Source organism: Pelophylax lessonae (assembly GCF_965119305.1).
Source record: "Pelophylax lessonae genome assembly, chromosome: 9".
NCBI classification, from domain to species: Eukaryota; Metazoa; Chordata; class Amphibia; order Anura; family Ranidae; genus Pelophylax; species Pelophylax lessonae.
In genome coordinates this window covers 80,546,055-80,563,065 of record NC_138776.1, presented here as the reverse complement: position 1 = coordinate 80,563,065, position 17,011 = coordinate 80,546,055, and the positions used below count along the sequence as shown (strand labels likewise).

Below are 17,011 nucleotides of genomic sequence, written 5' to 3'. Positions count from 1 at the left end.
CGGTCACACGCACGGACTCCTTAGTGAACGAGCCGGGGCGGGCGCGCGCCTCAGCGTGCGCGCGCTCGCCCGCTATTGGCTCACAAGCCGGTGACAGGCTAGTGACGTTTATATACGTCACTTTGCCTGGCCGGGGCTGACCGCCGCAGTATATTTACTTGCGGCGGTCGGCAAGCGGTTAATAAGAGAATCAGCAATAGAAATATGTCAAAATACACTGTAAAAAAACAATGATGTAACGTCACCTACTTTCTTTTATATACAGTATCTTACCCATCTACTTAACGTGTTTATCACATTTTTTTCTTTTTAATACAGTTAGGAAGGCTTAAAACCCATGTTTTTTTTTTTTTTTATTGCTATCCAGAGCTCTGTTAGGGAGATGTATCCATGCTTTCTATCCTGACAACCTCTTACCAGACAGGAAGTGAGGGGAACTATGCGACTAAAACAGAGGAAAAAAATGCTTTTTGGTAGCTGAGTAGGGAAGGTCAGAACTCTTGATGAATATTTCTGTCTATGTTCTAGTTACAGATCCCCCTCCACTTTCAGTCTAGTAAAACCATTGTGTTACTCTATCCAGAAGCAATAAAAACATCTTTAAATCTCTTTTAAGGAAATTTTATATCTCTTTCTTTTATAGGACACAGTCGTGGCTCTTCAGGCTTTGGCCAAATATGCAAGCATGACATACAGTGATAAAGGTGATATAAGCGTTACCGTTACTTCTAAGACGGGGTTTCTGGAGACGTTCCATGTAAACAATAAAAACAGACTCCTCCTCCAGAGGGCAACACTACCAGCCATCCCTGGAGAATACTCAGTGAAGGCTACAGGGAGTGGTTGTGTCTTTGTACAGGTTAGCATTTATGGTGGCTAATACAGAGTTTTTTTAACTGCACTTTCACAAATAAATGTAATATGAATTGTGTAGCGCACCCCCTTAAGAGCTGCAGATGAACTGGGATCCCCCACCCTGCACAGCCAGGCACACCAAATTTCCACAGGCACTCCAGAGTGAGAGAACAGTCGTGACTTTGTTTTTGTTTTTTATATTTAAGGGTTAATAACTTGGATAGGGATGGGATATTATGGGATGCCCACTTGACTTCAACAATGAACTTTAGGGATAACTCTTCCTATATACAGTCTCTACATACAGCTCCACCATCTCCTCCAGCACTCGCTTGCTTGCAGAACCCAGCTGGATCACTGTGAAGATCTGACAGTAACTCAGTCAGATTAAAGGCTATGGCCCATTACAGGCAGGAGCCCAAGCCCCTTGTTGTGTAGCAGGAAAAAATTACAGTGTCCAGCTTGCATTACTCTCCCTGTGGCTACTGATCCCCAGACAACCTCTTCAGGCACTGCCAAACCACCTGGCTGCAGCTGCCCCTTTCAGTAGCCCTTCAGGCTAACTTCTCCCACAGTAGTCTTCTGGACTGACACTCACCAGCCCACCTGGATAACTCTCAGGAGATCTCCCAGTACTGCTGACCTGATCCTGCTGTTCTCTCTCCTTGCTCCTGTGCCTCCAGGAAGGGCTTCCTTTGTGTGTTATGGCAGGATCCTTCCAGCACCCAAGCCCCGGCCCGAGGTTATCCCCCAGACTAGAGTGCACCCTCAAGCGTCACAGACAGCCTTCACTGCATTACATCTCTATCTTCTACCCGACTGCCACTGCTGGCGTGACCTATGACCATTAATGAGGTGGCATGCATCCTGCCAGCCCTTTACTGGGGATTTGCTGAGGTCTTCATAAATATTCCAAGCAACCCATCCTAACTTCCACCCAATGCCTAGAACATTCTCCAACATCCCAGAAAACAGAGGGAGGCACCAGCCTAACTCCCTGAACTCTGACCCAGATTCACAGCTCAGACTTTAGCCTACAATTAAAAAAAGTTTGAAAGAGAAATCCTGTTTCAAGTAGCATGACCATGTATCTTTGCAATAAAGATGCTGTCCCTAGAGGCTGCTTTTTGGAGATGGGTAAAGAATCAGCAATCTGTCTTCTAGAAGCACTTTTCTAGGAGGGCAGCAAAATGTTTTCAGAGTCAAGAGGCTGCAGGCACTGTTACTAGAAACAGATCTTCTCCTCAGTAAAGCTAACCCAGGCTGGCAGGGCAGGGGACCTGACTCTTATATGTTGCTGTTAAGTAACCTAGGTCTTGTTCCTCCCCTAGCCTGTGACTGGACAGTAAAAGGAGAAGCAGACCTATAAGTTAATTTCTCTGTCACTCTGCTTCTCCTATCACAAGCTCCTTACACTAGAGCACAGTTGATTGGCTTCCTGTGATGCTTTCTTCTCTGCAAGTCTGAGCTCTGTTGTACAGGGACTGCAAGAGGATGAAACCAAGTAAAGTACTTACACTGATTGCATTTTAATCTTTTTACAGCCAGAGCCATTTTTTGCTTTTTTTGCTTACATGTTTAGAAAATTATTTTAAGCCTGAAGAGTAGTTAAAACCCCAAAAGATTATATATATATATATATATATATATATATATATATATAAATATATAATCTAAAGTCCCTGGAAAATAAAATGGTGATAGTTTTAATTTTTTGTCACTAATTAATAGTACAAAGGTTTATCAAGTGCACATTTTCAGTAAAAAGTACACTAAACTTGATTTTAGGGCAACAAGCACAATATATTACCTTTTTTTTTTTCATATTTTAAGAGGAGGTTGTCCTAAGTAAATAGATACCCAACATGTAAACCTTTAAAATCGCATGTACCCATAAAATTACAACAGCCTTTGGTACCCTAAATTTTCCAAAGGCCCTAAAGGTCATCAGTTTAGAGTTAACTGTGAATATTGGGCCCATAATTACTGCTCTCACTCTGGATTGTGCAGCAAAATGTCTAACACAAGTGACGTTTTCGTATTAGGCACCCCTGACATGGGGCATGGCAGGCTCAACACATTTTGCAGGGATTTTTAAGTTCTTTTTAAGCTCCATTAGCTTTCGACAGCAGAAAATTAGAGATCAGTTTTCTACTATCCCTCCTCTCTACCCAGGACATCTGCCATGCAGATCCCAGGCCCTCAGATGGGACAGCACTAGGGCCTGCAATGCCTGACAGATGGGGGTTGCATGTGAAATTGATCAGGTTGCTATAGAGAACCTGGTTGCTTTTATCTAAAAATCAACAGTTGACTTGTGAGATAGACCCAGGTTTCCTAACTACTGTAGCGGCTGGGAGTGTATGTAAAAACACCTGCTGCCACAATCGTATGCCATTCAACCGAAGCCCTAAAAGGGTTAATAAACACATTTAATGATATATTTATTGCATTTATTTATGTACAGAATAAAAACTGCCTTTGATATTTCCTCAGATGTTGTAATAAATAAGGTTACTTTCATTTTTTATGACTTTTAAAATGTTCTTTCTTGCTTTACAGGCTGTCTTAAGATACAATATCCCTCCACCTAAAGCAGAAGCTGCATTTTCACTTACTGTGGCGACTAGTTCAAGAATGGAATGTCACGAGGAACCAGTGAAGACTTTTGAAATTGAAATACGTGTTGCGTAAGTGCTCTATAACTTGTCAACTACCCTGATCTGTCCTCCTATTCATCCTATTCACGTGGTATGACAATCATAGTTTACTTTAGAAGTAGATCCTGAAGTACAACTTTTTAATTTTACATAGAGTAAGGGAGGGTTATAACCCCTGTCAGTTTTTTTTTGTTATCTGTATCCCATTAGGGAGATTTCCATTTATTTCCTGTTCTATAACAGGAAGTGAGAGGAAATCCCTGGTTGTCACCAGGGGCATCAGAACTAGTGTTCCTGTTGGATTATTTTTCTTCTATTTCTGTTCTGGTGAAACCCAACACGCATGTGCATAGAGGCCACACTTCAGCATTGTGGCAGTATTTGAGGCACAAAGACATTTAGCCTTTGATGCACCCTACCTGTGGAAGAGTGTGATCTTTCCGTAGAAATCCCTCATGGCCTTCCCTGTGCATGTAGAATATGTGGGACAATTTCTTTTAAGGATCGGAATGAACTTCCATACCCTGTGGATGCTCCTGTATCTATCAGGAGGGGGGATTGACCAGCCATGCCATCTGCATGTGAGGGTGTCTTTAGTGCACAGCTTGTGTGCATAAATCTACAGTACTCTTTGTTTTTTGTTTTTGAAATTTGATGTGAACTTATCACCATAAATCTCCTGAGGAAGCAGCAATGAGATGCTGCGAAACATGTTGAGTCAAGCCTGCCCCATCTGGGATACAGCAATGGGATGATTCCCTGATATGTCACTCTTATAGCAATTACATAAGAAGTGGATATGATTTTGACTATATGCTGTATATGGAGGGAAGTTTTGCTGACCGTGTTACTGTACAAGCTAAACACTGGTAATACTTCACAAATGAGCTTTTGTTCTATTATTTTAATGACATTACAGTGTGTAGTAAATATTTATTTTAATGAAATTATGGTTTATGTTTTTGGTACCCTAATAATCTGCATTTTTTTTTTCATTTTTTCTCTAACTTACTGACATTTTTAGATGTGACACACTTTAACCACCACAGAGCTGCTATATAATCTTAAATATAAGGAGGGAAAACAAAAAGGTGGAGGCATTGGCTGATTAAGCCATCACATGGGAAGGGAAGGGAAGAGAAGAGACTGGGTTTGGAGGGTATGGGGAACAACGTAGGCAGAGGATTCTGTCTATTCAGTTTCAGTGTTTCTCTTTGATTTATTTAGATAGGTGTGAGCAATTGATTTCTGTGGGCAGGAACTGGTTGATTTAGGGGTCTCAAATGCTATGGAGGATTGGGATTTTGCCACATTGAAGAGCAGTAATTTGTTTTATAAATCACACATTGGTGCATACAGGATTTCAGTTCATAAAACCAAAGTGCATTTTTTTCCACACCTAAGCAGCTGTTTGTTTAGCAGCTGTTGATAAATGGGTGACTAAGTGTACTTCATTCTTAGTGTACTCAAAGGCTTTTCTATTGAGGAGAGCTCCTGCAGGTTCCATTGTGAGTAAGCCACCTAGTAGTGTGGAGATAAGGCAATAGATTTATTTATGACAGATTCCAGTCACGGAGAAAAGAGTCCGTATACTACAGCCTTGAAAATAATTAGATAGCCTGTAAGGGCTTGGGCCTCTGAATATATTTTTTTTACTTCTTACAGGTACACAGGTTCCCGGAAGATATCCAACATGGCTGTTATAGAGGTGAAGATGCTATCTGGTTTCATCCCAGTGAAGAGCACAATAAGGCAGGTAAGTACTAGTACTGGCAGATAATTTATTATTGTCCATGTTATGTTGCAAGCATTGTACCTTCTGACATAACAGGATTTCTAAAGCCCCGATTCATACTTACTAGATTTTATTATGTCCTGTGCTCTAGCATATGTTGTGCATTGAATAGTATGGCTCATAATAGGCTGATCAGGTTTAATAAATGACTTGAATTGTGACCATATGAAACTACTTATCAAAAAGAGCACAATGCGGGAACATTCTGAGTAGATTTTTAAATATCTGAGTTGACATATATATCTTCTTTGAGCTTTCCGGAGTGTTTTGGTCTATTTTGCTACTTGGGGAGGCCTTTTAATATCTCTCCTAACATAGACATTGTGTCTATATTCTTTTATTGGCACTTGTACATATTCTACATTCCTAAGGTGTTCACCCAGTATGCATAGAGGATAAGGATAGCAGAGGAATCACTAGGCGAGATGGCAGCCCTGCTATATGTTGGCCTAATATCCATAGACATAAGATAGTACCGACCAGATTTGTAGAAAATCTTTCACAGTAGTTCCATAAACAGTAATGTTTTTTTTTCTGCACATATAGCTCACAAAAGGGAATGTATCTGCATATTGTGAATGACTGTTGAAAAATTAACATGTGAAAATAAATCTGCTCAAGGCTGGTATTACACATTACAATCTCATTGTACAATCTCTGTATAGTGTTTTTTTACTGTTACCAAATCTGATTATACAATCTCTTTTACATGTACAAAAACTAGGTAACATGAAGACCTACCTAAACAACTCATTCAATGTGTATCAAAATTGCCCATACAGTATATAGTTATAGCTCAGTCTAATGCAGATTGTACAATCAGATAGTTTAATGCATAGTCAGCTTAAGAGTGTTGTGCTTCAGACAAGATTCCCACCATGCTTTATAAACGTTATTTGGCATATCAGATTCATTACATGTGGCTTTCACCATATACAAGCATACTATTTACACTAAGGAGATGATTGAATATATTATACTGCTTTCATTATACAGCTGGAGAAAGACAAAGTGATAAAGAGAAGTGATATCCAGGTGGACAAGGTGATCTTGTATTTTGACCAGGTAAGATGTAAATCTTGTTACATGTATATTTCATATCACTGTTGTGACAGCATATTGATGGGCTGTACTGGTCATGTGAAGACTGGGCCAGCCAACCTGAAATGGGCTCTATCATGGGGATCTGGCTGTAAAATGTTTGCCCCCCCATATCATCTCTTCTTTTAAAGATGACATGGGGCTCAACTCACTCCAACGTGTCAGTTATTTTAATTTTATTCGAGATTGTATTCTATGATCATTTTTTTTTTTAAATGGGCTTGATGGGCTTATGTGGATGGCATCATTTTGACATCAGTTTGAGACACTTCTGAGATAATTCAGAATTCATTGAATGCATTTGATCCCCCTCTGGTCATTTGGCAGGTTGGCTCCCCTTGCACATGCAGAGTCGATGATGGCACCAGGGGGCGGGGCCTTTCATTTATTTAATGACGGGAGGTGATGGAGCTGTCAGAAGGCGGGAGCCTTCGTCAGGAGTAGGGCATTTTTTTTTGTTGGTGGTAGTGGTGGGCATCCTGTTTGACAATCGATCTACATTAGGGGACATTTTTTAAAAATTTAAAATATTTGATAAAAATTGCCCCCTGTGTTTTGTTTACACTACACTTTTTTTGGGTGAAGGAGTAGGGCTACCATGTACCCAATACTCATTTGTATGAGGAAAGATGGGATCTGGGGGTTCCCCTTGTTAAAAGGGGGCTTCCAGATTGTGATAACCCCCGGCCCGCTGACCCCCAAAACCACTGGCCATTTGGTGGGGAGGAGGCCCCCCAAAGCAGCCTCCATGTTGAGGGCATGTAGCCTGGGATGGTTTAGGAGAGGGGCTCTATCTCACCCCCCCATTTCCTGACCTTCCCAGGCTGCATGTTCGGACGGTATGGCTTTGGGGAGAACCCCATTTTTTTAAAATGCCGTGGCTGTTCTTCGCCAAATCCATACCAGACCCAAATGGCCTGATACAGATTAGAGGGGGACTCCATGCTGTTTTTTTTTTTTCTTAACTTTTCATTGCCAGCAATTCCTTTTTTTTAACGATCTAAAAACAGTTTAGTGACCCGGAGCAACCACAGCCTCCATCCATAAATATGTATACAAAAAATATATAAAGGAGGTCATGGGACTTTGAATGAGGCCACCCACTTTACCAAAGTAGATATATATAGAGTACATATGTTAACAAGTTGGTTAGAGAAATGGAATACAGCGAAAGTAAATGCAAAACATAATTCCTGAATGAAGTAAAAATATATATGTATTTGAGAACTGACATATAACAATTCATGATAGATACAGAAAATACATAATACAATTACATGATACTATATATAAAAAATAAATACATGATTGATATAGACATGATGATTAAAACCACTTGGCATCCTGACGCGTCTTCAAGAGTATAATAAGAGATCTAAAAATCTAAATAAATGAAAACATGTATGAAAATAATGAATGGTTCGAACAAAAAAAAAATAAAAAAATAAAAAAATAAAAATAAAAAAAATAATTATTAAATTAATTACCAGCATCTAAAAAGGGTGAAGGGGCAGCAGACACAAGCCTCACCCGGGGCTGTGGCAAAAAGACCCATCCAAGTCAAGGGGACATCTGGGAGGCAGGTCTAGTGCAGAGTGTAATCCATAGTATAATAACTGTGGGTAAATTCCAACCCATATAAATCTAAAAAATAAAATTAATAATAAATGTGCAATAAGCATGTAGGTGAAGGATGAATGAGCAGTGAAAATAGAGATGGTATAGGCTAAGGAATATATCCCACAATTCCAAAAGAAAAGACTCAAAATGTGTGCACATGAAGAACCAAGCTCATAGAAGCAGATAGTGAGATAAGGGAAGGAGATGGTGGACTAAGTGAAGGCAATATGTAAGGAGCAATAACAAAAGTGAAAAGTAAAAGAGAAAAAGAACCAAACGTGCCTGGGCTGGAAACCATGTGTTGGAAAAACAAACAAAATGGCAAAAAAAAGTGTGAGAGTGAAAAGTGAACATACCCTAATTAATTGAAAGTGAATGCCTATGTGAGCCATGTGAAGGGGATATCCCTGTTATCCTTCAAGTGAAATGGAGCAAAAGAAATCTTCTGACCTGCAACCACCTTATATCCCCAAGACTATGGGTGAGGCTGAGATCTGCCCATAGTCTTGGGGATATATTTATTTTCGCTGTATTTTATTTCTCTAACCAACTTGTTAACATATGTACTCTATATACTGTATCTACTTTGGTAAAGTGGGTGGCCTCACTCAAAGTCCCATGACCTCCTTTTATATATTTTTTTGTATACATATTTAGGGATGGAGGCTGTGGTTGCTCCGGGTCACTAAACTGTTTTTAGATTGTAAAAAAAAGGAATTGCTGGCAATGAAAAGTTAGGAAAAAAATCAGCGTGGAGTCCCCCTCTAATCTATACCAAGCCCTTTGGGTCTGGTATGGATTTGGTGAAGAACAGCCACGGCATTTAAAAAAATGGGGTTCCCCCTCAAAGCCGTACCATCCATGTTTACAGGCCGCTCCTTAACAACCAGCTATTTAAAGTGTTTGTTAACGATGCAGGTGGTGAAGAACCGCAGACTTTCACTACTAAAATGCAGCATTACTTCCTAAAATAACTCATGCTGTATTTTAGTAGTGTTTTTTTAGTGAATGCCAAAAAACGTTTTGAAAAACGCTGTGTGGTATCATACTGCATACTTGGATGCAGTAAGATACCGCTTTGTGAATGAAGCCCACTGACACATAAAAGATTGTTTTTTGGACGTCTATGGAGGATCACCAGGTGCAAAAATTCATCACACTTTAAGGATTCTTTGAAAAACGTCATAGTTAAAAAAAACAAATGCAGCCAACACGTTTAGGTGGAAAAAAGTCTTCTTTTCTTTAGGGCTTGAGTAATCAATGTTAACAAAATCAAGATCCCATGACTGATGCAAACAAATGCCCATGAGCACACACAGTAATATATTTTTATACAAATAAAATTTGTTGAATGTCTTTATTGTTGAAGGCCACCCAAAGGGTCTGGTATGGACTTGGGGGGGACCCCATCCTATTTTTTCTTTACATTTTTAAATAGCAGGTTGCTAACAATTGCAACCTGCCAGTCAATTTAAATATGATTTGACTTGTTCTATACATGCTACAGAAGTGACAGGTTACAGGCAGACTAAGGGGACCCCCCAGTCACTATATTTAAAGGAACTTTTCACTTTTGTTGCACTTTAAGCATCATAAAATTACTGCTCCTTTAAAAACAATCTTTTTTTTTTTTTTTTTTTTTGCATTGATACATGTCTCCTTGGGGCAGTACACGAATCCCCATACCCCTTTTATGACCAATTACCTGCTGATTAAGCATTTTTGGGATGTGGAATCACTGCAAGACTTCTATGCTGCCTAGTGTTGTGGGTGTTGATTTCATCTGGAAGAAGTATTTTGGTGTAGTTTTCATAGGCACAATTAACACCCAAAAAACAATATTTCTGCACTTGTTTGACTGTTGCATATAATTAAAATTTTTGACAGCAAGGCAATTCTTGCTTTCATCAAGAGTACCTCTATAGGGTTACGGTATGAAGGCACCTCTGACACCCAAAGACCAATTTTTCCGCACCTGTTACTACTATCCAAACTCTGGGGAAGAGACCCCAGAATTTATCCAAAAAATCTCTAATCTTGTTCCCAGTGTACTACATTGTGGTCTCATCATAAAAACACACTCCCCAAGCCGTTGTTTACAAAATAAAGAAAGCTTATAGGGAAAATGTCATTTCTCGGCTTTATAAATGCAATTATTGCTGCAGCAGCTTCTACGCACAGTACAGATATGCTACTTTACAGGCAGACTAAGCGGACCCCCCTGGCACTATATTCAAGATCATTTTTCATTTTTATTGTTATTTCTTATTTTTATGCTTTCACTTTAAACATCAGTAAATCATTGCCCATTTAAAAATGTGTTTTACAAACTTTTTTTTTATTAATACATGTCCCCCAGGGCAGTACTCGGACCCCCATAACCATTGTATGCCCAATTACTTGCATATAAGCCTTCAAAATGGGCACTTTTGATTTTTTCAGTTCGGGTCCCATAGACTTTAATGGGGTTTGTTATTTGGTTACGGACTTTTGCGATGTCCGAAACTTCTGGGTGCCAACCAAACAGGAGGTCGTTCGGCCCATCCCTAGTAACACTACTACTCCTTCTATCACTAGTTTGGATTTTGCATGTATGCATTCTATAATTGTCCTTCCTTTTCTAGTTGGACTCCCAGGACAAACATCTATCCTTCATGGTGGAACAGGACATTGAGGTCAAAGACCTGAAACCAGCTACAGTAGAAGTGTACGACTACTATGAAACAGGTAATGCGGCTCACATGGTATGTGCAGGATACAATGTAACATTTCACTATCTCCAAAAAAAAAACCCTATTTAAATAAAGAATATTTAAGTATATTTAAATCCTATGGGCTTGTTAACACTTGCAGCCAGGGCTGTAAAAACAGGAGGTTGAGCTATTGTTTTACCATGCCCCAACCACCTACCTCATATTTTGCACAACTAGCAGTTTATCAATGTAGTTTTTTTGTATCTTCAGACTTATTAGACCTCATTAATGTACATACATACTGTATATTGCCCTTATTTAAAGGGCCATTATACCGAAGCTGCATAACTTTTATTAAAGTGGAACTTCATCGAAAATGTTTTGTTCTACTCTTGGATTGAGAAGGAAAGGATTATAACCACAGTCAGGGTTTTACTAATGTCTGTTTCAGAGACTAAAGAAGGAAGACGAAATCTCTCCAAAGGGCTGATTTTGACAGTTATCACTGGAACTGTCCCCTTTGCGCTTTCTGCAGTGACAACTCTAAAACTTTACATTTCCCCCAAAAATAGAGAAAAAAAAAAATCTTCAGTGGGGTCACAGACCATGATACCATCCAAAACTAGAAAAAATGGCTTGAATTCCACTTGAATGGATTTATTTGAATTGGAATTTTTGCTTATGCAGTATAGTGGTATTTTAAATTACAGTTTGTACTCTTGCAGGTTTCATAACAAATGCAAGGAGCTTGTTGGATCCTAAGGCAAACACTGACAATGACTGATAATTTCTGTGAAATACCATGTAACAGGAAAAAAAATTGAGTTGTTCATTTTTTCTTCCTGTTGTCATAGCACCTTGCATTTATTCTGTTTCTGAATATAATAAATTAGACTAATTATTCTTCTGTGGTGTTATTGATATTTTGTGCTTCTATTCTTAAAGTGAACCTGTTAAGCTATCATCAGATATGAAAAACAGGTAGACATGCATGCAATAGTAGCTGAACACCCTGAAGAGCACCCTAGGGTACCCAAAACTGAGAGTGCACCATTGGCTTTTTAACTAGTTCCTGCAGTTGAGAGCTGTTCTTTCTCACTTTCCAGTCATCAATGTTGCTTCATAGCAATAATGGGCGACCTCACTAACAATGATGTGTAGGTGGGATGAGCAATATTGTTGGGCGAACGGTTTTTCCCAAGCATGAGTTCAGGCTGAACATTGGCTGCAGGGCATTCGGCTGTGCTCCCCGCCGAACGCCCTGCAATGCACTGTGTGCTGCACAGTGCAATCTAAGACTTGACTGGGCAAAGCTTTGCCCAATCAGGGCACAATAAAAGCGTTTTCTTTTTTATTTTGGTGTGGATTGGGGGGGGGGGCCCTCACGCCGTTTTTTCTTTTTACTATTATTTTACCCACAAATGTTTGTTCTTTTATTCAGCTGTAAAACAGGGAAGCCCATTGACAGCTGATGACTCATCAGTTGTTAAGGATGCCGCGGCCAGCTTACCGACCCTGCTCCTTAACAACCAACTTTTACTGCACCCTGACTGGGCAAAGATTTGCCCAATCAGGGCTTAGATTGAACTGTGCAGCACGCACTGCATTGCAGGGTGTTAGACGGGACGAACATCCACCGAACGTTATGCAAATTTAGGTGTTTGCCGAATGGCGGTTCTGGCCGAACTGTTCGCCCAACTCTATTGCTCATCCCACTTACACCTCATTGTTGATGAGGTCTCCCATCATTGCTATGAAGCAATTGCTGACTGTAAAGTAAGGAAGAGCAGCTTTCAACTGCAGAAACTTTGGGGAACCTAGGGTACCCCATACTCATTCACATGGGGGGTGGGATCTGTAAAGGGGGCTTCCAGCTTCCGATAAACCCCCTGCTGGCAGACCCTCAAAGCCACAGCCCAGGGTTGCGGGGAAGGGACCCTTGTCCCCATCAACATGAGGACAAGGTGCTTTGGGGTGGGGGAGCAGCCCCCATGTTGAGGGCATGTTGCCTGGTATGGTTCAAGAGGGAGCATTTGCTCCCCCCCTTTTTTTGACCTGCCAGGCTACATGTTCGGATAAGGGTCTGGTATGGATTTTAGGGGGGCCCCCACAGAGTTTTTTTACATTTTGGCAAGTAGTTCCCCTTAAATCCAACATTTTGGGGGGGGGGGGACCCTATGCTTTTTTGTTTTTTTTTTTGTTTAAATAGCCAGGTGCCAGCACTTGCAATTGTGAGTCAATTTAAATGGAATTTGACTATTTTTTTTCTTTAGAAACTTAATTTTGCTGCAGCATGTTCTATACATGCTACAGATGTGCCACTTTACAGGCAGACTATAGAGACCCCCCAGGCACTATATTCAAAGGAATTTTTCATCATAATAGTTTCACTTCAAGCGTCATTAAAATCACTGCTCCTTTAAAAACAATAAAAAAAAAAAGAAATTTGCATTGATACAGGTCCCCCAGGACAGGACCCAAACCCCCCTACCCCTTTTTTGCCAATTACTTGCATATAAGCCTTCAATTGGTTTTGGTTTCTCATGTTCGGCTCCCATAGACTTCATTGGAGTTTGCGGTTCGGGGCAGAACTTTTCCCCTGTTCAGGAGTTCTGCTGCAAACCGAACAGGGGAGTGTTCGGCCCATCTCTAATAAGCAACAAAGAAAGTGCTAAAATCCCAAAATCTCATAAGAATAGAAAGGATGAGATCAAGACTTCTGTGCCCAGACTCATGTAATACTGAGTGTCCAAAATCCAATGAAGAGAGTAAAAATCCGGCACCAGGATGTTATGGCATTAAAAGTTGATATCTTTATTTAATCCATCCAACCATAAAAAGGAATAATTTCAAAAAAAATGTATGCGTTTCAGCAACCTACAATTTTAGGAATTTATTCCTTTTTATGGTTTGATGAATTAAATAAAAATATCAGTTTTTAATGTGAATATGTCCTGGTACTAGATTTTCACTCTTTTTGTAGGTGGGATAAAGGCATGGGCTATGAGAGCTGGTTGAAAACAGAGTATTCTTGGCATCAGGTCTCCTGGAGTACTTTGTAATGTATGTCACCATTCATAAAAACACCTCTATGTTCCTGTTTTTCATGTTTGTTACTGTCAAAGTAGAACTTAATTTAGAAAGGAGAAAAAGATTGCTAGCAGACAGGCTTTTCATTGCTGAAGAGACAGACATACTATGGTCTGTTTATCAATGTTTTCACCCAAGATTCACACAACCTTAAACCAAGATTCATCCATGGGTAGGTCTTGGGTGAAGGTTGTACGAACATGGGTGAAAACATTGATAAATAGAAATACTGTATGTTTCTTCTGCAATATAAGCTTCCTACCTGCCTGTTTACAAACCTCTGTAGAATATACACTGGGCTGTACATGGCGGGTGAAGATTTTGGCGCTGACTATAGAGTTCCTGGGCTTCGTGTTGTTGAAGAAAGTATGAGCATAGCAGCCTTTAGTTCTTCTTTTAGAAAGTTAAATTTCAATACAGTACAATGCTCAATTCACAAAGCTATAACAAGAGTCCCAGTCTTTATTTTCAAGCTAATCTATTGGCTCTCAGATTACAAATACCTGTCACTCTCCTATCCTATGCTATCCTAGTATGATAACTTTGTGAATTGAGTCCAATGTGTGAAAGTACAAGTATACAAGCACACCCAATCTAACTTCTGTCATTTGAAAAGGTCCAACAAAACGGATGATATGCTATTGTGGTAATGTATAAGTTACTGATTTGTAGCCAAATAAGTTAACCTGAAATTGAAAATACTGTCTTATCTTGCAGATGATCGTGCAGCTTCAGACTATAATCATCCTTGTAGTTTTGGTAAGATGTTTGCTGGAATCTTATCAATGTTTTTTTTTCATAAGGATCAGGTTATGCTGAGGCTATTTCACTTCTGAATGAGTTCCTGAAGATTTTTACTTGATTTTCTCAAGCAGATATATCGAAATTTCGAGTTAAATTTGGGCCACGAAAATTTAGTATGAGCAGCAGTTTAATTTTTACTTCAGCTTTCCTAGCAGAGATCACACCAGTTGATAAAAGTGTTGAGTTGTACAACCCAAGCTTTTCGCACAGAAGACAACCTGTGACAAAGATGTATGAAGTGTCCCAACTTTGCTCAGTTGTGGAGAGACACGTCTCAGTCTAATTGAGGTTCTTAGTGACATTTTAAAATAATTGCTCTTTACGCTGTGAAGTCTTGGTGTTTTCTTTCAAGGCCAACCCCCTTTTATCAAGGTGTGAGGGAGCAAATTCTTGTGCACCACTTAGCGCCAGGCTATACCAGAAAAGGCACTTTGGGTACCATACTGCAGGAGACACAACTAGGGTGGGAGCCTCTTGTGCTTGTCCATAGTCCAGCCATCTCCTGCACTGTGCAAGACCGAGCTAAAAACTGATAGCTCAGTCCTAAGTTACACTGGGAGATCATGGTTCAACCTGTGTAGCTAGTGGCACTCTCCTTTTGTCAGTGTAAAAGCTACCCACTCTGGAGCTCTGTGTTCTACTGGTAAACAGAACACAGGGATTTAATAAAACTGGACCCTTCAAAATTTGGTTTAGAAACCAATCAGCTTCCAGGTTTTAATGTCAAAGCATATTTGAACAAGCTGAAGTTAGAAGTTGATTGGCTGCCATACACAGCTGCACCAAATTCTGAGTGCTCCAGTCTTAGTAAATTTCCCTCACAGTACCCATTTATCACAGAGCTCTGATGATTGAATGGAGAGCTCTGATCTTCCTGTGCAATCTGCTGGTTTGAGCTATCAGTTTGGGCTCTTTCACACGGTCCGCCTCCGTAGGCGGATCCGTGTTGCTCAGCGGGGATCGCTTGCAGAGCGGAGAGGGAGGTGTCTCAGCCCCCGCTGCCCTCTATGGGGTATCGGATGAGAGCGGACCGCCTGTCCGCTCTCATCAGATCCGATCCGCTCCGATTACTGAACGGATGGAAAAATAGGGTTTCCATCCATCCAGATTTCACGGACAGGATCGGATGCGGATGGCAGCGGGTGTCAGCGGAGGTGTCTCCGCTGACACCCGCTGCCCCATAGAGCTGCATGGAGGATCCGATCAGATCCGCCTAAAAAACTGACAGGCGGATCTGATCGGATCACCCGAGTGAAAGAGCCCTTTCAGAGCTCTGGTCCTGCTCTACACTAATTTGTGAAGAAACTAATTTAACCCCCATATTAACTTTTAGCAAACCCTAATTCATTTTTGTTAACTCCTTCATTCCCTTCTTTCATTACATTTTTTAACCGTTTTCTTTATATGGTTTGCTCCATTTTTAAACATGCATCTGTTTGTCGTTTGTAGCAATAAAAGACAGTACAATTAATGATATATTAATCATTATATTCAAGCTATGGTAACAGGGCCTATTTAGATAGGTGTCATAACTGAAAGTTTACACAAAACAGAAGAAATGTGGCAGAAACTGCAAACTGTTTCAGGAACACAACGTAACATCTACAGACCATGTGACCCAGTTCTGGCTACAGCACGGGAACACTTAGCTAACAGTAACTAAACCAGCAATATACAGTAAGTCAAACATTTTTTTCCATCACTAATAATTTTCTCATTCTGACATTGCTTTGCTAGGTAAAAATGTTGGCAATTCAAGATAGAGAAGTTAAGACTTGGAACATTGTCGGGAGCAGTGTCTGCATTCAAGCATTCACAGGAACAAATATCTCAACTGCGTCAGTAATCTGCAGACAATAAGATTTTCACTATCATACCTTCCATTAGACCAAATCCTTTTACATACCAGTAAATATTCATTGTTCATGGTCATCCCTCTGTGTTCCCCGCCGTAAGGATATGTGAAATAAAAATAAGTACAATGTGTGTGCCTTTTCATGATTTATAGCCTCATTATATTCAGTCATTCTGTTAAAGAGTAAATCCATTAAAAATTGGTAACTGAATTCTGAATAGACGCCAGGGGGTGATGTCCTGGCAACTTGTTAGAACACTCATGAACCCTTGGGTGGCTGTCACACCCCTCTTGATACCCAAGTTTTGGACAAGACCCTCCCCACACATCCTATTACAGCTGTGCCATATCTAACTGGTTATACCCTCACATCTATACCGCCATGTGGAAAGCAATTCCACGGCACAAATATCTGCCTTCAGCTACTGTCACCAAACACATAGAATGTGATCATTGGAAAGGGAAGTGAAAAGAACCTGTTTTCACTGTAAACATCCAACCTGTAAGATAATAATTTGAAGGTACAGACTGATAGCAA

General features: G+C 40.2%; 1 protein-coding gene across 1 annotated transcript in view; it reads left to right on the top strand.

Moving 5' to 3' along the window:
- The window catches only part of LOC309563305 (alpha-2-macroglobulin-like), a 233,640-nt gene extending 217,038 nt beyond the window's left edge, over positions 1-16,602 (top strand). The window contains exons 25-31 of the mRNA XM_082267704.1: positions 644-859; positions 3,418-3,545; positions 5,181-5,271; positions 6,307-6,375; positions 10,656-10,758; positions 14,532-14,573; positions 16,356-16,602. Coding sequence (XP_082123830.1) covers positions 644-859; positions 3,418-3,545; positions 5,181-5,271; positions 6,307-6,375; positions 10,656-10,758; positions 14,532-14,573; positions 16,356-16,381 — 675 coding nt within the window. The 3' untranslated portion in view covers positions 16,382-16,602. The remainder of the gene's footprint in view (positions 1-643; positions 860-3,417; positions 3,546-5,180; positions 5,272-6,306; positions 6,376-10,655; positions 10,759-14,531; positions 14,574-16,355) is intronic.
- Positions 16,603-17,011: the final 409 nt, after the last annotated feature.